This window comes from Pteropus vampyrus, unplaced genomic scaffold (assembly GCF_000151845.1).
Source record: "Pteropus vampyrus isolate Shadow unplaced genomic scaffold, Pvam_2.0 Scaffold1, whole genome shotgun sequence".
NCBI classification, from domain to species: domain Eukaryota; kingdom Metazoa; phylum Chordata; class Mammalia; order Chiroptera; family Pteropodidae; genus Pteropus; species Pteropus vampyrus.
Genome location: NW_011888782.1, coordinates 40793476 through 40817703, shown reverse-complemented (window position 1 = coordinate 40817703; position 24228 = coordinate 40793476). Strand labels below are relative to the sequence as shown.

Here is a 24228-nt window from a genome sequence, read left to right as displayed (position 1 = left end):
TTTAAAAATTCAGTAGCTTTTACTTAACTGGCAACATAGTACAATTAGTTCAGCAATGTTCCATTGTATAAGACACAATAAAGTAAATGATTAACATCTATAAAGCCAAGGGAAAGATAGCATCGTCATATTTTTATTGCTTATTTACAGTTTCTTCCAGTTCCTTGGAATAGACTTCTCCCTTTCATGAGTCAGGGAACTCTGATAAGTCATTTTCACCCTTTTCTATCACATTAGATGTAGACGGTGCATCTGAGCCTTGAGGAAAATGAGTCCTCTAATCTTTTTTAAAGCAAACGATCAGGGTCCAGAGTCAGACAGATGAGGATTTAAATCACTTCTCCACCTGTAATGAACAATGTGACCTTGGGCGAATACTCAAGGCTTCATTTTTTGAGTATAATTTCTATGGTCAGGAATCTGGGAATGCCTTGGGGTTCTGTTTGGTCAGTGCTGTAGCTATCTGAAGGTCTGACGTGGAGCTGGGGGATCTACTTTCAAAATGGCGCACTCACATGGCTGGCCAGTTGGTGCTGCTTGTTGGCCTCAGTGGACTTGTCCAGTGTCCTCATGACATGGTGGCTATCTCCCACCATGTTTAGAACAATTAAATAGACAAAATTGAGTTTGTATTTCAAAATTTAAATGAAGCAGAGTATTTTAAAATTTTCCCTTTGTAGTGATATTAACAATCATTCTCGACTGTGTCTGTGGGGGTTTGGTCTTCTCAAACAGTACAATTCCTTTAGCATTTCATGGAAAACTGTTTATATTGAGACATTAGTCCTTCATGGACCATATTTATCTATATTAAGTTCTCCAGAGGCCATGATTTTGAAGTTTGAATTTTACATACCAAGCAAAACAGGAAATAATTTTAGGGGGAGAATTAATTTTGTAAAAAAAATTTGCCATGAATTTTGTCCATGAATTTATTTGGCCATTTAAGGCGTTTATTATACATAAAATGTTAGAGAGGAGAAAAAAAATCCAAATAGATTTTATTGAGAGGCTCCTGACGGCCTCTGCGCTCCTCAGTGTCATGCCCAATAAGCTGTTTCCAGATTCATATTGTCTGCCCAAGTCTTTTATGTTCATTATGTATTTCTTAAATAAAGACCCAGGGTCTCAGCCTGCCACTGGAGGTGCTCTGCCCTAGTTATCTTTTATATTTAATGTTATCTTCCCTTTCATTATCCTAAAAGTGGCTGTATGCATTTATCTGACTCTTCTTAGTTCTTTGCTCATGCTGTAAACGCTGTAGGTTGACATCCCACCATCCTGTAGTGCCTCTGCTACTTCCTTTGCAAAGATTTTCCTCATGACCTCTTTTCCTCCACCAGACTTGTTGACTCTCTTTTTAGAACTCACTGAACTTTGTATCCTTCGTGATAATCATAATCAGTTTCTTTTAATTAGCATGAGTGTACTTATCATTCCCATGAGATTATAATGTACTTGAAAGTATAATGTACTCGGACATAATTTTTCATCTTTTTCTCTTGCCAACTCCTAGCCATGGTTTTAGCAAATAGGACTTCAATAAAAAGTTGTGTAAATTCATTTTAGAAAGTATTTAAGATAGGAAAGGGCAAAATTCCTGTTTCTCGGACACAATGTAAATTTATGCAGACGAAGGGAATTACATATATAAATACAGACACATACATATATGTGTGTTTATTATCATTTTGCTGTGTTCCAGTATTAAAGGATACAAAGGTACAGGGCGCTGCTTTTTATTCCTAGGCCCGCCCCAAACAAAACGAAAAGTTAGTTGTTGCCCAGATTGTAATTCAAAGGCAAGAAAATGGCTTCAAATTATTTTCGATTTGCGAGCCGGTCAAAAGGAACGCTGGCAAACATTTACTAAGTTGAGAAGTTGCTCTGAGGCGCTGGAGGAGATGGGCCCTTAAGAACCTCCCAGAGACGCCTTCAATCGTGCTGGCGAGCAGCTCGCCGCGCCAGGGCAGGCGGAGGGGTGCGGGGCGCGCACCGATCCGGACTTCCTTCTCGCCGGAACCAGACCGGCCGGTTCCAGCTGCCTTCGCGCCTCCCCCGCAGCCCAGGGCCGCAGCCGCGCGCCCTCGCCCTGGGCCCGGCTCGGCTTCTTTCGACGGGCGGCCGGGGCGGCGGTCGGAGTCCCGCTCGCGGGAGGCCGCGCTGGCTCTGGTTTCCAGGTGAAGGTCACGAAAACAAGCCGCGGGGCTCGGCGGGGCCGGGCGGGCGGGGCGAGGGCGGAGGGCACATTGCTTCATCCTGTACATTTTACTGGAAACCGATCGCATCCGGGGGAGGGGCCGGGAGGGGCACGGACGCCGCCAATGGCCCGGCGGGCGCGGGGGAGGCCTGCGAGGTGGCGGCCCCTCCCCCCGGCCGCGGCCCGAAGGCCGGTTAAATAGGCGAGCCGCCCCGGCGCGCCCGTGCCCGCGCGGTCCTCCCAGCGATAGGTCGTCGAGCTTCCCTCAGGCAGAGCCACAGCCGGGAGGCAGCGGCGCGCAGGAAGCCGGCAGCGTGGGTGTGTGGGGTCCCCGAGCGCCGCGCCCGGGAGCATGATCGTGGACAAGCTGCTGGACGACAGCCGCGGCGGAGAGGGGCTGCTGGACGCGGCCGGCGACTGCGGCCTCATGACCAGCCCGCTCAACCTGGCCTACTTCTACGGCGCGTCGCCGCCCGCCGCGGCCCCCGGCGCCGGCGACGCCAGCTGCTCGGCGTCGGGGCCCTCGGCTCCTGGCTCGCCCAGCTCCGACTCCTCCGACTTCTCCTCTGCCTCGTCCGTGTCCTCGTGCGGGGCGGTCGAGTCCCGGCCGAGAGGCGGCTCCAACGCCGAGCGGCTGCCAGGTACCCACTGGCCCGGACAGGGCCGGGCCCAGCACCCAGCCTGGCGGGAGGTACCCCGACCAGGGTTAGGTGGCCTCTGCGCCTTCCTTAGTGGCAGTACACAATAATCACAGTGGCCATCACTTATTAGGCGACTGCTGGATGCCTGCCCGGTGCTGGGCGTTTGATATATATAACTCGATGCTCTTTGACCGTCTGGCCTTGTAGCTTGAAACGCCACTCAAGAGCTGAGTTCTGACTTGGGAGATGGGGGAGAACGAACCACATTATTAGATCTCTCTCTCTCTCTCTCTTTTTTTTTTTTTTTTAAACCAGCTTTATTAAACTATAATTCATTTACTGTGGAGAGGTTTTGGATCTGTTGTAGGTGAACTTTTTTTCTTGTGGCTTTTTAGTGAAAGGGTATGAATACTGTGTTTGAGGTTTTTTCTTAAGTATTTGTGGAACTTTTAAGTAAAAAGACTTTATTCTAAAGAAAGCCGATATTACCAAGATGTAAGGTGAAGCTAGACTGAAAACCAACTCTATGCCTTTAGTTTGTGCTGTTGGCGACTTTCGGGTCTGCCCAGAATTCATGTTCTCTTATTCTGTGTACTTTAGAATAGTTAAGTGTGTCTGGCAAAAAAAGGCAAGTTTCCTTTCCTCGATTATGAATTGGTTAGTTTCTTAATGAACCGAGTTGCATAATTGGGGGGAAAACAGGATGCCACTGTGGGTGGACTAAAGAATGGCTAGATAATCTCAAATGTTGGAAAATCTAAACAGTATGATTTAAAGAATGTTCCCTTTCAGGTGTTCTCTACCGCTAGCCACTGCTGTTTTGGTTGTCTTTTATTTTAAAAAATGCTTTTCTATTTCCATTTAAAAAAGTGATTTATACCACTTGGTTGAATAGGTGTTCCCTGTATGTTAAGTGTGCAGCAAATGCAAAAATGTGTGTGTGTGTGTGTGTGTGTGTGTAATTAGAACCTTTTCTCCCACATTTGGCCTTTATCTGGCTGAAACTGTTTTACTTGTTCTTTGGTTTACCACATAGCCATCGGGGATTTCAGAAACTGAATTTTTCTCCCTGTGACGTTTAATTATCTGCAGTCATTCCAGAGAAATATGTTAGATTCTGGCAAGCTATCCCTAAACTTACACATAAAACCAAGTAGTTGTTTAATTTGCCTCACCATTCATTTGTTTCTCTCAGATATTTTTGAGACATATGTTTAGATTATGCATTATTTCTTGTCCCATCTTTTTTCCACTGTCAATGGAGTGGCTGAATTATTCATTTCCTGACTTTCTGCATGTTTACTTTATGTTCAGCTCATCCCAAGAGGCTGTGACATAGTAGTGGTCAGAAGTGGAATGCTGTACTCATAGGCTACATTTTAAAGTATATTTTAAAGTTTAAATATGAAATGAGATTACTATTTCCTTTTTACTTAGAAGGCCTCTGTGAGCAATCCCCAAAACAGTCAGTAAGGGGAAATCCTGTGTGCGTGTGTAGAAATGTATTTAAGCTCAGTGAATTTAGGCAGCTTTCTTGGTGTAACCGATATGAGCAAAATAAGAAGAAACAAATTTAAGACATTAATTGTTAGGCTTTGGTACATTGAGGTCTTTGGAGGTGGTTTGTTTGGGCTTTCTTAGGTGAGTGGATTGATAGATTTTTAAATTTCTATGTGGACACAAAGCCTTCGGTTTGAAAGCTAAAAATTCATCATTTATTTCTTGCTCTCTCAAGGTTTTTCAAAAGTCAAGAATAGTTATAGATTTATGAGAGTCAGACTGGCAAAATCTGGGATCCTGTCTCATGGACGGATAGAGAGGCTTAATTTTGGTTTATCTGTTGGCCGCGGGGACCCCCGAAACTACATTTTTATGAGCTTTAATTCCTTAGAGTGCTTGATGAGGAGAGGTATCAGGCAACATAGAATCTTAAGAAAGGCTGAGAACTGACATGTAGGCCATTGACCAGAGCGAGTTGGAAAGGCTTTGCAATCTGGTGATTGGGAACTTTGTACCTTAGACTGCTATGCTTTTGAAGTTATTAAGATTTGTGTATGATTTAATTGGGATATGTTTTCTTTTCTTTTGAACAGTTGAGCCCCATATGGGGGTTGGAAGGCAGCAGAGAGGACCCTTTCAAGGTGTTCGTGTAAAGAACTCAGTGAAAGAACTACTGCTGCACATCCGAAGTCATAAACAGAAGGCTTCTGGCCAAGCCGTGGATAATATTAAGGTGGCACCTATTTTTTGGTTTGGGTTGGGTGGCAGGGAGATTAGTCTGTCAGGGTTATTATTCTCTGCTGATCTAGGTCCAGTAAGTCTTTTGTAGACCACAGAGTCCATAGGACAGAGCATATGTCTCTTGCTGTCTGCTATATTCCTGTCACTTAGTCCAGTGCTAGGCACTTGGTAGGTGCACAAGAGAAATTTAATGAATGAATAAATGAAGGCAAACTAGGGGCGAGGAAATAAATGGGGTTCAATTGAAATGGAACATTTTGACTAGAAAGGGAAAACTCAAATGGCCTTATTCATTTCATCTTGACCTGGGTTGAACTGAAGTGAAAGTGAAAATGGGGGGAAGTTGCAAGATAGAATGAAAATTATGATAGAAAATAAATATTGCTATAATAACTATATCAGAGATTTAATGTGAGCTGTAACGTGAGAGAGATAAGTCTGTTTATTGATGTATATTAAGTAGGAAACCAATTTAATATTACACTAAATTGGAAACTTTTTTCCCTTATAGACACAAGGTGTGAACGGAGAACAATACACAGGTAAGAGTTACTTCTATTCATGATATTATGGGGGCTTTAGAGTAAAATAATGTAGCGTGGTTACGGGTAAAATTTGTAAAATAAAATGATTACAGATTCCACATTTCTTTCTTGGGTATAGAATTGACAAACACAGTTTCATATAGTGGGAAAAGGAAAGGACCTGATTCATTGTCTGATGGACCAGCTTGCAAAAGGCCAACTTTGTTACATAGCCAGTTTTTGGTAAGTATGTCACTATTTTTCTCTGAATACCCTTTGGAAATTATTCCTGGAATAATTTCGGAAGGGAATGTGCAACTTATTTTTTTTTCTTTGCAGACACCACCTCAAACACCAACACCCGTGGAGAGCATGGAAGATGTTCATCACAATGAATCCAAACAGGACAGCAGTGCCAGTCTGCTTCAGAACATTATCAACATCAAGAATGAATGTAGCCCGGTTTCCCTGAATACTGTCCAAGTTAGCTGGATGAGCCCTGTGGTGGTACCTCAGAGCTCTCCCCGAGAGCAGTGTCAGGACTTCCATGGAGGGCAGGTCTTCTCTCCGCCTCAGAAATACCAACCGTTCCAAGTTGGTAGCTCCCCACACATGGTGGATCAGGCTCCCATGTACCAGTATTCTCCACAGAACCAGAATGTGCAGCAACTGCCGCAGCACTACACCCACAACTCAAGTCTGGAATACACTTCTTATCCCAGAAATTCCCAGTCTCCCAAATATGAACAGAACCTCTTTGATTGTCAAGGACCACAGTTCTGCCCAAATGAAAATTTTGCATCCCTTCTAAGTAGTCATGGGGAATGTGAGAATGTTGCTGTTCCCATTCAGACTTCCCCCAGTGTTCAGCAACAAAATGATGCCCACCTGCAAAACTTCAGCACCATGCCACACAGTGCATGTGAGGCCTTGGCGGGGCACAATGCAGCCTCTGTCCCTTTAAGTACTTCCTTGCCATTCCAGAACATCATCGGAAATCCAGTGAACACCACACAGTTAGGGAAGTCATTTTTTCAGTGGCAAGTAGAGCAGGAAGAAAATAAATTGGCAAATATCTCCCAAGACCAGTTTCTTTCAAAGGATGCAGATGGTGACACGTGAGTACTCCTTTATCTCACGTACCTAATTTGGTAAACCATACTTGCTGTAAGCAGTGGGCACAATATACTCCCAGAGTATACCAGGTTAGAACGTGGTAGTAGTTGGCTAATCAAGATGATTATTATAGGTAGAAACTGCTGTTCAATGATAGCTAATATTTTAAGAAAGTTTTTTTTTTTTCTGGCTGAACAAATGACCTGTTCTAAATTAATAAAATATATATGTTTTCTTTGAATAATTGGTTTTGAAAAACCAGCATAAACTATGTATAGAGAAAAAAACAGATCATGGTTAGTTGGTCATTATCAACTCTGAGCTAGTTGTTTTGTAGTTTGAACACTTATCTGTCCTGACATCTTTGTGGCCTTGAGCAAGTTATTTAACTTCTCTATGCCTCAGTTTCTTGACCTGTAAAATGATAATACTTTCCTCTAGGGTTTTTATGAATATTAAAAATAATAAATTTAAAATGATCAGTATGGTGCTTGGCATTCTTATTTCTGACAGCCTAACTCATCCTGTTGCAACTCAGATGTATTGTTAGCCTAGCAGAATAGACAAATTATGCTCTGTAATGTTTCATTTGAGTGTACTAACATATCAAGAAAGGGGCTAAAAGAGGAATTTTTTTTTTAAAGATGAACTTAGTGAAATCAAAAGTAATTCACCTCTTTTCCTCTCCTTGTTTCCCAGGTTCCTTCATATTGCAGTTGCCCAAGGGAGAAGGGCACTTTCCTATGTCCTTGCAAGAAAGATGAATGCGCTTCATATGCTGGATATTAAAGAGCACAATGGACAGGTGAGGACCTTGACAGAGTGAAAAGGCAAAGATGTGGTCATAGTAAAGAGAATGATAGCCAGTCTCATATTTATGTATAGGTAATTTCAGAACTCAAGACAGGAGAGTTTAGTTAATATTAACTATGAGATGTTGACTCTTTGCAACTACCAACCTTGAAGGTATTAATGTTAACTTTGTAGTTATGTGACCAAAGACTAACTGGGTGTAATAAAGCCGTACCCTGAGTTTGTTTTAGTTTCCTTGTGTTACACTATCTTATTGCTTATTAATAGGATTAACTTTTTTCTATGTGGGTTTTCCCCTCAGTCTTAGTTTAGGTTTATATTCCTTGTTAGGATAGTGTTATATGTTTTTAAAACTTTTTTTTCTTTTGAATGTTCACAGAGTGCCTTTCAGGTGGCAGTGGCTGCCAATCAGCATCTCATTGTGCAGGATCTGGTGAACCTTGGGGCCCAGGTGAACACCACTGACTGCTGGGGAAGAACCCCTCTGCATGTCTGTGCTGAGAAGGGCCACTCCCAGGTGCTTCAGGTAAGAGGCAGCAAGCTAGGCTTCCATTATCATAGGGCCAAAGAGATAGGGCTTGGATGTTAGAAATTGGGGATGTGGGTTGTCTGTTGCAATAACTGATTTGAGTTGACATGTTCAGTTCTTGGAATACTAATAGATAAGTACTTGTGTAGCGTGTCTTTTGCTAACAGATATCTATTTTAAAATTTTGCAGGCAATTCAGAAGGGTGCAGTGATGAGCAATCAGTTTGTGGATCTTGAGGCAACTAACTATGATGGTAATCAACCGAAACTTTATTGAGTGAAAAACCATTTATAGAGAGGGGCCCATTAATAAGTTCTAAAAATTTATAATTAAACCCAAAATATACTATAGATAAAATTATCACTAAGAGCCAATGGAGGGATTATTTAGATTGCCTTACTAGTTCTTGCTGAGCCCATTTGTAGGGCAAGTTAGAGGCCATCCTCAAGGTTTGTAGTTATAGAACAACCGAAAGACTTGATGGGGTGCTTAACTGCTGCTTTTTACACTTTTTTAGGTCTGACTCCTCTACACTGTGCAGTTGTGGCCCATAATGCTGTGGTGCATGAACTCCAGAGAAATCGACAGTCCCATTCACCTGAAGTTCAAGAACTTTTACTGAAGAATAAGAGTCTGGTTGACACCATTAAGTGTCTGATTGGAATGGGAGCAGCAGTGGAAGCTAAGGTAAATTCACAGAAGAGTTTGGAGATGAGATAGGGGAGAAAAGTGGTTATAGCAAAAGACCTGTTCCTAAGTAGAGATTAAAACTTTTTAAATTAATGGAGTGAGTAGCAATGTGTGGATAGTTAAGAAACTTATATTTTAAACGATCATCTCATCTGCAAGGAAAAAATGCTTGAAATCAATATCGTCATTTTCGCTTCCATTTTCATGCACTGACTATCAAGGTAGTGCTTTTTGCTTCGTCGTGGGATCTGGATTTAATCTTTTTTTTTTTTTTTTAAAACACCTATAGCACCTGATATTCCTAGGTAGTCTCCCATCCAAGTACTAACCAGGCCTGACCCTGCTTAGCTTCCTAGATCAGACTAGATTGGGCACATTCAGGGTGGCATAGCAGTAGACTAATCTTTTTACTTTTTAACTGAAAAATATTTTATTATCTTCAAATTTGAGGTTTATTTACTGAGTATCTCTTATGTACAAGCAAGCACTGAGTTAGGGCTTCTGGGCGGGGGCGGAGGGGGTAATGCCTAAATCATAAGCTTCTTGGGTCCTTGGAGAGCTTACTGCTTAATAGAAGAGATGAGAACTATACCTAATAATAAGTCTACAGGGTGGTTATTAGTCTGGAAAAATAGGTGAGTACGTTATAAATGGTTTATTGTATTATATTACAGTACATGATAAAATAATATTGCCTATGTTTCTATATTTTATGGCCACCCTGTATGCAAGGGGTAGACTGTGATAAGAGACGTATAGGCAAGTTAATAGGGAATTCAAGAGGAAGGAGAGATTTCATCTAGTTCGGGGTTGAGGAAGGCTTTGTGGAGAAGGGAGCATTCAAAGTGAGTCTGCATAGGTAAGTCAGACATTTGAGAGACTGGGTGAAAAGCATATCAAGTTATGGTGTTTGGATGTTCATGTTTTTTTCCCCTCTTGCCTTTGACAAGGATCGAAAAAGTGGCCGCACAGCCCTGCATTTGGCAGCTGAGGAAGCAAATCTGGAACTCATTCGCCTCTTTTTGGAGCTGCCCAGTTGCCTATCCTTTGTGAATGCAAAGGTACTTTTAAGAAAGCTTCAGTCACTGCACAAGAGTTAGAATGGCCTTCTTTAAACTTTCTAGCTTTCATGAAAGTTCCCCTTCCTTATGGGTGTCATTTTGTCTCTTGGTTTTCAGGCTTACAATGGGAACACTGCCCTCCATGTTGCTGCCAGCCTGCAGTACCGGGTGACACAGTTGGATGCAGTCCGCCTCTTGATGAGGAAGGGAGCAGACCCAAGTACTCGGAACTTGGAGAATGAACAGCCAGTGCATTTGGTTCCTGATGGCCCTGTGGGAGAGCAGGTGAGGTTTCCAGAAGGGACAAGAAATGCTTTCAGGCACTTGGTCTGAAACATAAAGGGAGGTGAGGTTGTACAGGGCGGAGCCCAGCTGGTGCTCTTCAGACAGGTTCTGTCAGTGTTTGTGTCTGTCAGTATTAAATGAGTTGGTATCTGCAGAGTGTTCAGGATAGTCTCAGGCTAGTGAGTGCTCAGTAAATATCAGCTGTTAAAATTATTCCTGTCTGCTAACTGATACTAAATAAGAAATGAGAAGGTTATTTATGCAATTTAGAACCCAGAACTATTTTATACTTTAAACAAAATTATGCTTTACTCACCATAAGGTTATATGTTATCTTTAGGGATTGAATAGTTTGTTTTACATGACTGTACTTCTCTTGATAACAAGAATTGAATTTTTTAATAACTTAAGATATTTTTGATGGAAATCTTTCCCCGGGGAAAATGCGGGTGATTGTGGCTATGGGTAGGTCATTACATACCTTGATAATCACAAAGTAAAATATATGGAATGCAATTTAGTCATTTCTTTGATTCACAGCTCTCATTATGACCATAATGTTAAGGAACACGTATTTGTAGAGCTCTTTATAACTTAAAACGAAGCTTTTGATAATTCGTAAAGTTTTCATGTATATTATACCACTGAATAGTTATGAAGACTTTGCAGTATAACAGTTCAGTTGAGAAAATGGAGACTCACAGAGGTTCCAGGGACAGGAACCACCATTCAGTAGTAAATGGCAGAGTCCTAACTAAGCCTGGTATTTGTTTCTTCAGGTTTGCGATATGCAGTCATATAGTGATGTTCTCAGGGATTATTGAGTGTGGAGAGCCGTTTAACTCTGAATGTTCTCAGATTACTCTGCTTTTGTATTTTTGTGTCTGTTTGTGTGGGTGGTGAGAGGATTTTTTCCTTTGTTTCTTTTGTCAGACTATGGTCATTGTGTCTTCTAGCTGCTATCAGTTGCATCCCCTATTTTCTAATTTGTTGCATTTAACCTGCTCTGGGCTGAGAGACTGATTATAAAATTGTCAGACTGGGGTATAAAATCAATCATTAGGCTCTGAGTGAGCCTAGGGGCTTTGCTGTGATCCATAGTTATCTGCAGATGCGCTAATTCTTGGATATCAAGACATGTTTTGACTCAAAGGGTATTAAGGATTTATTTTTGCATGTATAGATAGTTTCTGGGTTCTTGTTAGTCAAAGCTGACCTCAAGATAGGTGAGATGTTATAATATATTACTGCCTTATATTAAGTATCACAACCAGCAAGAGTAAAGATTAGGAAAGGAATATAGATCTTATTTAAGCTGTTGGAGATTTTCAACTTTAGATAATTTTAATGGAAATGCTCTTGCGCCCAAAGATTATTGTTGGAGATCTGTAATAAACTTTGAAAGGAGTTACAATATTTTTTAAAGTCACCGTAAAATCTTGACATGTTGTATATTTCTTCATATATATACTTAGAACTTGACAGGAATGGTGTAGAATATATAAGGGGGAAATGAAACTCTGAAGGAAATGTGGTATTTTGACCATAAAAAAAGAAATCTCACAAATACTGTTCATTTCCATTCCAGATCCGACGTATCCTGAAGGGAAAGTCCATTCCTCAGAGAGCTCCCCCGTATTAGCTCCATCGACGTGGAGCCTGGTCGGCAATACTCACTGTCAGTTAGGCAGTCCTGATGTATCTGTACATAGACCATTTGCCTTGTATTGGCAAATGTAAGTTGTTTCTATGAAACAAACATATTTAGTTCACTATTATATAGTGGGTTATATTAAAAGAAAAGAAGAAAAGTATCTAATTTTTCTTGGCAGATTTTAATATTTCATACCCAGGTATCTGGGATCTAGATGTCTGAATATAATCTAAATGGTAAAATTGACTTTAATTAACAGTAGCTTTTGGGTAGGAAAAGACTTTGATTTGTGGCATAAGGCATTGCTTACGTAGCTGTTGCCATTCTAAAAGCAGGTAAATTGTAAACATTTTGAAAAGAAAAATGAAAGCGTTTGGAAGGAAAAAAATAAGTCTGGATGTAGTATTGAGGGTTTGTTTGACCTGATTCAGTACCTGATAGTTGCTGGTGTTGGAAGCCTCTACTCATTAGAGTAGATGGAAGGTGCCATGGTTAAAATTTGATTTTTCAAACTGTATATAATTGTTATTTTTGTCTTTTAAAATATTTGTACGTATTTGGTCATTAACATAGTCACATTTGAAGTGTGTAAATCAATAAAACAGAAAAGAACAGTCGTCATTATTTTTAAAAACTGTGCACATTCAGAGGAGCAGTGTTATCACTCAACTACAATCTTTGTAGATACAGCAGGTGGAGGGTGGTTCCCCCGGTGGCTGACAGAGCGCTGTTTGAATTGTAAATATGCTTTTCTCATGCTTTGAGATGAGACACATTAATTGTGAGGAATTGCATGTTCTTAAAGAGAACACCTCTTTATGGCTTGCCTTCTAAGATTCATCATTTACTTGCTCTGTTAGGAATTTTGTTTTATCTTTATAGGAACACCAAAAAGTCAATATGGAAACACGTCTTACTGATTTTCTTTTGTCAAATAATGATAATGCTCCATGATGTTTTATATTACCATTCAGAAAAAAATCTTTTATTTTTTAGTAATCTTAATTCTGTTAATAAATTTTGCTTACTTCTGGCATACCCCAAGGAATGTATTTGGACCTGATTACATACTAATTCATTGTAATAAATTTGATTCATTAAAAACCGTTTTTTAAAAAAATGAGAAGTCTCACAAGCAACTGACTGACTAATCATCTTTTTTGTAGCTTAAATCCTTTCAAAAAAGATAACCTTTGAATTGATCACACTGTTTGATCCAGTATGTCTTGTGGACAAAAGTTATAGTTATTTGGTATCTGTAAATATGGCTATATTATGAACTAGTCCATTCATACTCATGGAAAAATTTATGTATGGTTTTAAATAAACATTAATTCACTAGTACTATTCATCTTAAGGATGTGTATTTTCTTTTCCTAGTCCCTTGTTTATGTTTCCCTAAGTTGAAAAGCTGCTATTAATTACTAATCTAAATACTTTTAAATTATCTAATATATTTTAATTTAGATTTTTTGGAGATGTTTCCTGAAGGTATATAACATCAAAAACTCTGCCAAGTTCGTAGAGTTTTATTAGGTTTGAGAATGTGGAAGTTTAATAGGTACTGTTGACCATTTGGAAGTTTATATGCTAAAAAAGCTGTCTTTATGATTTTATTTTTCATACTTTATTTTATGGGCACAGCGAACATAGGAAAAACAGTTTGGAGGTTACCAGGATAATCTTGAGAGATGTAAAACTGGAAGTAGCTGTAAATGGGACCCTTCCCTTTGCCAGCAATCCATTTTGACATGTGAGAACAAGTACATTAATGACTCTGTCAGCATCAGTCAGTTACTGCATATTTTAGTTCTTATAATCTCTTCTGAGAATCTGGTGAATCCTTTCCCTGGAAAAATGTACCCATGCATAGATACACAAATGCCACATACAATATCAGGCATCATAGCCACCAGGAGTCCATGACTCGTGAGTTAAGAATCTACCACAGTACCATTTCTGTAGATCAAATCTAATTTTTTCTCTTTTATATAAATGCAATTTTAAGAGTAATTTGCATTGTAAATGCAACCTGATAACCAGAACAGTAGAAATGATATACCTTCATTGAACTCAGATGTATAATGAGCTTTTCCCCAAGTGAGCTTATATGTCCTCTCAACCTAAGTTCTCTCATAATTACCTGAATCAGTGCTTTTAGCAAGCATGTGATTTTTATGTGTGTGCAAAGCTATATGATAGATAATATGAGGCATTTAGACTTAAAAGGCATAGTTCTTATCCTTAAGATGTATATGTGGAAGTACGCACTTTATTAGTACCATAATAAGGGGAGAAGGAATAGATTCAGAAGAATTTATATGGGGAGAACTAGGGAACTTCAAGGCAGAGCATTTGAGCTGTATCTTCAGAAGCGCTGGTTTGGACGTTCATAGAAGGGGAGTAGAGGGAGGTAAAAGAAATGGAAAATGACATGAACCAAGGCAATAGAATTTTGGGGAGAACTACAGGTTATTCAGTGTAGTTTGATTAGCACCTGGATGGCCAGTAAATTTCATCTTATGTTCTACCTCTGGTGATAGTCTCATGAATAGCATACTGAGAAAGATCCTCAAGCAGTCTAGGGGCTTTGCAGGAAAGGATACTGTGACTGATTAGTGATACCTACCACAGGGATATTGGGGGTGGTACTTGATGGAATATGTTTTAAAGAATGAGCCCCACAGAAGCCAAGACTATGCGTTCATTGCTGCAACCTCAGTGCCTAGCACGATGTCTAGCACATAGTAAGAGCTCATAAATATTAATTGTATAACGAGTGAATGAATGTATACCAATCCTGGTTGGGATCACTGGTTCTGGGGGAAGTGGTGTTTCAAGCCAGAGTTATATTATTAAGTATTAATGAACTAATGACTATCATCATTTTGAACTTAATTCAGCCATATAATTTAACAGTGACGTCGATGATGTATTAATGAAAGCGGGCACAGTTGCACTCTTAAAAATCAGGTAGGGGAGGGTGGGGAGGTAGATGGGGTAAAGGGGGTCAAATATGTGGTGACAAATCTAACTCTGGGAGGTGAACACTGTAAATATATATATGCTTTACTGTTAAAGTGTACAGCTGAAACTTATTGGATTATAATTAAAAAAATAAAAATCAGGCAGTCCTTTGCAAAGGACTAACTGTAGTTGGTATTTCACTAAGGAATTTCCTGACGTGTCAGAGACCAAATCTTCCAGCTTTATTTGTTAATCAAATCAGTAACATTTAATATCCTTTCTATATTTTTACTTAATTAGAAATAGAGAATTTCCACAAACTCCTCTAACATTTAATAAATGTCAACTTCTTAAACTCAGTACCCACTGACTTCCATTTTCTGATAACATCAGTTCCGTACTGAACATGACCTCAGGTAGAAAGCAACTCAGCCATTGGCTAAGTTCTCAATGGTCCCTCTGAGATCAGGCCTGGGTGCAAGGTTTTAGATTAGTTATAACTAGATGACTGGGTTTTGCTTTTTCTGCTAGTGCCCCAGATTTGTTCTTGAGTGGAGGGAAGGAATGGTTGTCTTCATCATCAGAGGCCCTGCACCTAGCACAGTGTCTGATGTGGAGTAGACAATCAGTAAATACTTCTTAAATTGAATTTAATTTTATGGCTCCCTTTTAAATTTATATTTTTCAGCATATTTTATACTTCAGTGTATAAATGTTTTACCATATGGAATTTATAATTCCAAAAATACTTTTATCCTTCAGCTATACACCAAGTCTCTTTTCACTATGTTTTCTCAGTCCCCTCACTTCACCTTTGGAGCCTGTGTACACCCAGAAACACTGCACGGATAGCACATTTTGAGGAATGTAAGAGTGGAGATTGTTCTCAAAGTGTGTCTAGCTTTCTTATGGGTATTTTTGTCCTCCAGCCTCATGTTCCCTGCTCCCTCCACCACACTATTCCCCTTGCCTGTCAGCCCAAGTGGGTTTTGGAATGAGAGCAGCCAGGCAGTCCAGCTGCTGAATGCCCTAGGTTCATGGTTTTAAAGGACATCAGCATTTTTTATGAAGCTTATTAAATGTACAAATGACTTGGCTCCACCCCAGACTTCCTGGATCAAAAGTTTTAGGGTTTTCAGGGCTCTTAGCAGGTATTTTGTGAAGATGATTCTAGTACATAGTTTTAGTCTCAGTTAATTAGGAAATGCAGACTTTGGAGGGTAGCTGTGGCTGGGCAGTAGCCACATGGTGTTAACAGAATGGGTTGCTGGAATGCCCCAGAATGGGGATGAGGTAGTGAACTGATGAATGCCTACTGTGAGCCAGGCAAATTGGATTCTGTGTTACAGAACCTAGCTTTGAAGGAGAGATCAGGAGATTATTTGTTTTGTTTTGTTTTGCTTTCAGAAAACTAATACTCAGGTGTATTAGTTTCCTAGGACTATGTAACAAATTACCACAAAGTGGGAGGCTTAAAACGAGAGGAATTTATTCTCTTGCAGTTCCAGAAGCCAGAATTCTGAAATCAAGGTTTGGCAGGAATGGGCGCCCTCCAAAGGCTCTGTCTTTGCCTATTTCAGTTTCTGGCAGCTCCACGTATTCCTTGGCTTGTGGTAGCATAATCCAATCTCCGCCTCATCTTCGCATGGCCTTATTTTTTTCTCTCTGCGCCTCTCCTCTGTGTGTCTCATAAGGACACTTGTCATCGGATTTAAGGCCCACGCAGATAATCTAGGATGACCTTATCTAGAGATTCTTAATTACATATGTAAAGACCCTTTTTCCAAACAAGGTAATGTTCGCAAGTTTGTTCGCAGATTTTTAGGATTAAAACGTGGACATTATTATTTTGGAGCTTACCATTAAGCCCACTACACCAGGGAAAGAGACTTCACAATCTTTTCTGTATTCAGTATTTCTCTTACAAAGCAAGTAAGATGAACGCTTCTTTTTGAACAATCCTATAGTTTGTCTTTAGAATCTATAACATCTTTTATACATAATTACTGATTTAATGTATGATACATCATCTCCATTTCATTTATTAGCTGTATTATTTATTAGCTATATTTGGCATTGACCAGGAGACTCATTTAGCATTGATAAACTTTAGTAGAAACAATAACATAATTATTGAGCTGTAATTTCAAAATTATTTTAATGAATAAAAGAGATTTAATTATTGGAAACTTATAGCTGAGTTTCTTTGATAATCATTAGTATCCTGTTCTCTGGTACACATGAATAAACCCGTTACTCTTCACCTTGGATCACACTATCTAGGGTTGCCCATGTTGGAAGCAACATGATTACAAATTAAATGTTTAGACCATCTGACCTTGTAATGATAACACCAGAGTAGGCACTTACTGGAAACTATAGATGTTTGAAAGTGAAGGTTTGACTCAAGGAAATCCATGGTTTCAGACAATAAATATTGGTCTACTTTGCAAAACTTCATTGAAATATATTGGTTTAGGTCTAGATATTATTGTTTAAGTGACAAGATTCTGGCTATTAATCTGAGAGTGAAAATGAAGATTTTCGTAGCTCTGTGTTTGGATCTGTCACATGTTTCCTGTTAGAACAGATTAGTACCTTTGGGCTTGACAATAGGAACACAGATTGCAAAATAATACTAGCTTCCCTAGCTTAATTGACTTAAAGCTTAAGTTTGAAATCACTGTTTATTTTTTCAGTTTGTGGTATCTTAATCCATGTGGCCTTTTCTCTGTATTTGCAGCCAAATGTCTCTCAGGCAGAACTTTAGTTTCGAGTAATTGTACAAGAGTGTAGGGTACCTCCTGAGTGTCCCTCATGGAAGCCTCAGGTGTCGGCTGCTCTGAACGTGAACTGTTCCTCTCTTTAGGAGCTTAAGTTTTCTTAGTTTGAACATTTGACTCAGTGGGAGCCTGCCCACTGAGATCATGTCTTTCTGAATTGGCTCCAAATGTTTTTTTTTTTTTTACATTAGGTATCACTTTCATTCACCGTTTAAAAGCCCATCTCTCCATTTTTTTTCTCCCAAGAAGTATCCCTTCTAGAATGACATTTAATTTTTTAAACAAATTCTCCTTTTAAGGCTCTTGCAGATATGGAAATAAAGATCGTTCATCTTCAAGGTAGCAATTTTGTCTGGTGTAACGTCTTATGTCTATCTCAAGAACATTTAAAATATATTACTTGGGAAAACAAACATTTGGACATTTTGGGTGCTTCTACCAAAAAGATTCCTGGAAAATTGTTTACAAAGGTAAATTTCTGGACTCAAATTGTAGAAAACTTAAAAAAAAAAATAACATTAACGTTTCTTAAAATAAAAGAGTCACCTCTAGGGCCCCCCCAAATTTGGTCTATTTGTATAGACCAAATAAGGCTATATTTTGATAGGCAGATTTTCCCAAACAGACCCTCTAAATTGGATGAAAATCCATCCATTTCTTTTCATGTGGTGCAGTTGACAGAGAACAAGATTTATAGACAGAAATTTAACTTACACAGATTATCAATTTCCATATACATTCTAATTATACAGATCAATGAGGTACTTCATTTAAAGTTCAGGAATATATAGACAATGGATAGGTTCCTTTTTACAACATTACTCTATTTCCAAGGTTATATAAATGAGTTACTTTTGTTTCTTTCCTCAGCAGAAGTTGTTATATCAAGTCTGTTATCAAGGCCAAAATATCTGTTGAATTAGTCCTTTTTAAAAATTTTTCCCTGCCACCACCCGTGTCCAGGTTTTTAAGACTTCACTCCTGGATTACCACAGTAGACAAACAAACAAACAAACAAACTCATTTTGTTACAGTAACATTTCAACACACACAAAAGTAGGGAGAATAGTATATTTGAATCCCCATGTACCTATCATGAAGCTTCATTAGTTTTATTTTATTTTATTTTTTTAAGTTTATTGGGGTAACATTAGTTAATACAATTATATAATTTTCAGGTGTACATTATAATTTGACATCTATATATTCTATTGTGTGATTACCACCCAGAGTCCAGTTTCCTTCAGCTACCATATATTTGACCCCCTTTACCCTGTCTACCTCTTCCCTCCTCCCCAACCCCCTACCTTCTGGTAACCACTAGTCCATTGTCCATGTGAGTCTCTGTTTGTCCTGTTCATTTGTTGCTTTGAGGTTTATATCCCACATATAAGTGATATCATGTGATTTTCAACTTATTCTGTCTGGCTTATTTCGCTTAGCATGGTTATCTCGAGGTCCATCCATGTTGTCGCAAATGGCAGTATTTCATCTTTTCTTATGGTTGAGTAATATTCCATTGTATATATGTACCACTGCTTCTTTAGCCAACCATCTATTGTAGGACACGTTGGTTGCTTCCATGTCCTGGCCACTGTGAATAGCGTTGCTATAAGCATCGGTGTGCAAATACCTTTTCGGATATGAGTTTTCAAGTCTTTGGGGTAAATACCCAGTAGAAGGATTGCTGGATTATGTGGTAGATCAATTCTTAGTTTTTTTGAGGAACCATCATACTGTTTTCTATAGTGGCTGTACCAATTTGCAGTCCCCCCAGCCGTGTATGAGGGGTCCTTTTTCTCCACATCCTCTCCAACATTTGTTATTAATTGTCCTGTTGATTATAGCTATTATAACAGGTGTGAGATGGTATCTCATTGTGGTTTTGATTTGCATTTCCCTAACAGCTAGAGATGTCGAGCATCTTTTCATATATTTGTTGGCCATTTGTTTGTCCTCTAGGGAGAAGTGTCTGTTCAGGTCCTCTGCCCATTTTTTTGATTAGATCATTTGTTCTTTTGTTGTTATTGAGTCGTATGAGTTCTTTGTAGATTTTGGATATTAGGCCCTTATTGGAGGCATTGCTTGCAAATTCGTTTTCCCATTTAGACGGTTGTCTCTTTACCTTGTTGACGATTTCTTTTGCTGAGCAGAACCTTTTTAGTTTGATGTAGTTCCATTCATTTATTTTTTACTTTTATTTCCCTTGCTTTTGAGGTCAAATTCATAAAATCCTCTTTAAGTCCAAAGTCCTTGAGTTTTGTTCCTATGTTTTTTTTCTATGCATTTTATTGATTCCTGTCTTATATTCAGGTCCTTAATCCATTTTGAGTTAATTTTGGTGTGTGGTGATCGACAACAGTCTAGTTTCATTGTTTTGCAAGTGGCCTTCCAGTTTTCCCAGCATCATTTATTGAAGAGGCTTTCCTTTCTCCACTGTATGTTTTTGGCTTTTTTGTTGAAAATTATTTGCCCATATAAATATGGGTTTACTTCACTTCATCAGTTTTAAACATTTTGTCATTCTTGTTTCTTCCCCCTTATTTTTTCTGGAATATGTTAAAGCCCATCCCACTCATCATGGAATGCCTGTATATACCTCTAACAGATAAGCAGCTCTGTCCCCCATTGCTTTCTAATTATTTTTCTTCTAACTTCATTTTTCTCACTAATTCAAATTTTTTCCAACCATTTGGCATACTCTTACATAAACCTAAAAATGTTTTCAAAGGCTCAACATTGCTTATTGAATCAAATGCAAACTCACGCCTTGGTTTACAAAGCCGTCTTTACTTGAGCTTTCCCTGTCAGTCTAGTCTTATCTTCCATTTCTCCCCAACAGGCTCTCAGGTGGTTCTCCTCACTGCTCAGCCAATGCCTTGTTTATTCCTTTCTCTAGTCATGTTCTCACCTACTCAAACTCCTGGAAAGCACTGCTTGGGTGCCACTTCTTCCAGGAAGCTTTTTCCAAATTAATACTGACTTCTCTCTTTCCTGAAGTTTTGGGATTTAAACACAGTTCCTCTAACTTTAAATCTGGTATTTTCTATGGCATCCCAATCTTAATAATTGTAATCTGGAAAGTGGGCTCTGAATCACTGACTGGCACTTGTTTTCAAAGACAACTTTAGAACGTTTAGGTGAATGGTACCTTTAGAGACACAAAGAAGGTCAGTGGTGCTGGACAGAATCTAGCATCCGTGTGGTAGGCAGAATTCTAACATGGCCCCATGTATAACTCTTGTGATTTTGTTATGTTACATGGCAAAAGTGACTTTTCAGATATAATTAAGGTTACTAATCAGTTGACCTTACTATCCAGGTGCACCTGATCTAATCACACAAGACTTTAAAAACAGTTTTCTTTGGCTGGTCATGGAAGAGTAGGTCAAAGAGACTCTTAGCCTGAGAAGGATTAGAGTCATTATTGTCTTTGAAGATGGAGGAAGGGGTAATGAGCCATGGAAAGAAAGAGGGATCTCAGTCTTGTATACCAAGGAACTGAATTATGCCAACAAGCTGAATAAGCTTAGGAGATTCTTCTCAGAGCCTTCAGATAATTTCCCAGTCCAGCCAACACCTTGACCCGGGCTTTGTGACTCTCTCTGCAGAGAATAGTCAGACTTCTGACCTGCCAAACTGTGAGATACTAAACTGGTGGTGTTTTAAGCTGCTAAATTTGTGGTAATTTGTTATGCAGCAATAGAGGACTAATACAGTATGAAATATAGGGTTTGAGCTTGTAGTAAAATTTTATGCATTTCCTGCTATTCTTTTTTAGTACTATATAAGTTTAAAGTATGCAGCGTAATGACTTGACATACGTATATTGCAAAATGTTACCACAGTAAGTTTAGTTATCATCCATTACCTCACATAGTTACAAAAAAGTTTTGTTTTTCCTTGTGATGAAGATTATTAGAATCTACTATCTTAGCAACTTTCAAATGTATCATATAGGAGTGCTAACTAGTCATACTGTACATTATATCCCAGGACTTTATCTTATAACTGAAAGTTTGTGCCTTTTGATCACCTTCCCCCAAATCCCCCATTTCCCACCCCCCACCTCTGGTAACCACAAATCAGTTATCTGTTTTATGAACTTTTTTTTTTTTTTAAGATTCCACATATAAAAATATGGAACATTTCACAAATTTGTGTGTCATCCTTGCTCCAGGGCCATACTAATCTCCGTGTCATTCCAGTTTTAGTCTATGTGCTGTCAGAGCAAGTACCCTGCTGTTTTTATTAAGACTCCAAACCAGTCAGGAAGGTTTTCCAATTAGTGGGGGCACTCAGCACACGTGGTCATTGCATAGGCTGGCAGTGCCCTTACTTTATGTTATCTTGCTCTTGTCCATCAGTTTCCCACTATAGATAGAAAATTTCAAGGAAAGTCTAGCTTCCATATTGCTTATATTTTCAAAAAGTTTGTAAGAGGGTCCTTGAGCAGGGAAAAGTGATTAGGACAGTTTATCTGAACCAGCAGTAGTATCAGTTCACTGTGCAGTCAAACTCTAACCATTTACCTCTGCTATGAGACTGAGGCAGGTTTTGCAGGGAATGTACCCCTAAGCTCTGCAGCACCCAAGAAATCAGATGGTAGAATTTGTTTATAAACTTGATACAGATACTCACTTCATGAACTGGTCAACAAATAGTTAATTCATATCTATAAGTTTTTGCAAAAGTAAAGAGTCATGTAACTAGCACAACAAAAAATATACAGAACAATTTATTCCCCCACTTCTCTGAAAACTCTCTCCGTAGTCAAACTCCACCCAACCTTTAACCTCTGATAATCACTGAGAATTGCTTATTTTACATTACCCTAGGCTCTTCTTTGATCTTCCAACCAGTTTTGTCCATATTTCAGCTATATTACTGCTCAGTAGCACTCATAAATACATTAGAGAAGTGAAATGGAATTTAGACAGTTGCTGTATTTATGCTCCCATGGAATCATTTAAGCAAATAACTTGACTACTCGGAAGTAAAAAAGAGGGGCACAATGTCAATTAGGTTTTTGTTAGTAGCCTATTAGTTCTGCTCTCTTAAAAGCTCCAACATCTGTACACATCTCTATTTCACTACCCCTGCCTTGATCCAGACTTCATGATCTTGTCCAGGTCATTGCAATGGCTTCTATACTGGTTTCCAAGCCTCTAATACTTCTTTGCTTAAACTTAATCTCTACATTTCACCTAGAGTGAACTTTCTAAGACTCTAAGACAGAAAACTCTCCATTGGCACCCTGCTCAGCCTCAGCACCTTAGTGTGTCATTCATAGCTCTTCATGAGCCTGTGTTTACTTCTTCAAAATCATCCTTTTTAGGTCTTATTCCTTGCACTCTAGAATGTTCCAGTTGTCCCAAATTATTTGACATTTTCCTAATGTGCCATATATTTTATGTCTTCATGCTACCCTGAAAGCCTTTCCTCACTTTATCTGCTCAGTGGACATCTACTCATGATTGAAGACTCAACACAGGCTATCTTCTGCCTACTTCCTAAAGACTACTTGATTATTCCCAATTTTGTCCCCACAGTCACCTGTCTGCCTACCTGTCATGATGCCTATAATTCCTTGCTGCATACCTATACAATTTTTGTTTTTTACTTACTAGAAACAAAGCTCTTTGAGGTCAAGTCTGTCTTTTATTCACCTTTGAATCCTCAGTGCCTAGCACAGTGCCTGCCATATAAAAGGTGCTTAATAAACATTTGTTGAATGCATCAATGAACAAAGTTTTTACTGTATTATTACCTTTGCTGTTTAATAATTTTCATTAATATATTTTAAATTTATCTATTTTTTTATGTTTTGGAAAATTTTTGATCAAATATTCTGTCATTTCACGAGAAGCTGATGATCCTATTTTATGTGATCGCTTGGAGTTCTCTCTAGCCTTCTATTGGTCACTATTCATCTATCTCTGTGTGACTTGGTAAGTTGGAATTATTTCAACAGGGCTTACCCGTGGCTATCTGCTTGCGTATAGAAACTCAAGTTGCAACTGTAGAAGTAAAAAAGGGAAAAACGAGATGTCGAAAGTGAACATGCATTTCTCATTAGTGGCTAACTGGCTTTGAACTTCCTCTCCATTGGGGCTCAGAGTAAAGTCAAAGCTTTCACTATATGCTCAGTTCTGGACTGGCTACAGGTCACACTGTCAGCTCTTCCTCTGTTGTATTCAGTGTCATATTAACTTTATGAACTTTCACCCCAGGAATCTTACTCCCAAGGTGTTTAGGTTCAAGATATTTGCCATGGAGGTGGAAATTTAGTCTTTCTTTGTGAAAGTGAAGACATTAAATCCTCTAAAAATACTCTGTCCAACTAATCATGTCATTTCATTGTAAAAAAACATTGATATAGGATATGATTCTTATTAATAAAGCAACCACATTTATGACCAGCTAGCTCTTGCTTGGGAGTGAGGGCATGTGGGAAAAGGGAGGAAATATTCCATAGCTTTCTTTCATTATGACCAATGTTAGACCTGGATGAGAATCTTCCTCTCCCCAGTTGAATGCCTGAAAGTGTAGTAAGCTTGGAGCTTTCTGGAAAAGAAATAGTCATCTCTTAAGATATTATATACTTCAAGATCCAAAATTTAAAGAAAGTGCTTAGCACCATGATTTCAAATTTTCATATTACCAATTTAGGTCACAGCAGTCTTTCTCAAATTTGCATTTTCACTAGGATCAACTAGGCAG

At 39.0% G+C, this 24228-nt stretch overlaps 1 protein-coding gene, 1 non-coding gene and 1 pseudogene across 3 annotated transcripts in view; 1 reads left to right on the top strand and 2 right to left on the bottom strand.

Moving 5' to 3' along the window:
* The window catches only part of NFKBIZ (NFKB inhibitor zeta), a 27212-nt gene extending 14110 nt beyond the window's left edge, over positions 1–13102 (top strand). The window contains exons 1-12 of one of the 2 annotated variants that reach the window (XM_011386444.2): positions 2406–2841; positions 4935–5074; positions 5594–5624; positions 5746–5849; positions 5946–6724; positions 7422–7527; positions 7915–8061; positions 8255–8318; positions 8583–8752; positions 9706–9816; positions 9934–10101; positions 11690–13102. In XM_011386444.2, the coding sequence (XP_011384746.1) occupies positions 2553–2841; positions 4935–5074; positions 5594–5624; positions 5746–5849; positions 5946–6724; positions 7422–7527; positions 7915–8061; positions 8255–8318; positions 8583–8752; positions 9706–9816; positions 9934–10101; positions 11690–11743 (2163 nt within the window). In that variant the 5' untranslated portion in view covers positions 2406–2552 and the 3' untranslated portion in view covers positions 11744–13102. Of the gene's footprint in view, positions 1–2405; positions 2842–4934; positions 5075–5593; positions 5625–5745; positions 5850–5945; positions 6725–7421; positions 7528–7914; positions 8062–8254; positions 8319–8582; positions 8753–9705; positions 9817–9933; positions 10102–11689 lie in introns of those variants that run through there. The other variant, XM_011386505.2, reaches the window with a different exon arrangement.
* Positions 9036–9154, bottom strand: LOC111736959 (annotated as a pseudogene).
* Positions 13103–21639: 8537 nt separating the features above from the next.
* On the bottom strand, positions 21640–21743 carry LOC111737043. The gene has a single exon (XR_002779334.1). It is a non-coding gene; the product is annotated as a U6 spliceosomal RNA (small nuclear RNA).
* Positions 21744–24228: the final 2485 nt, after the last annotated feature.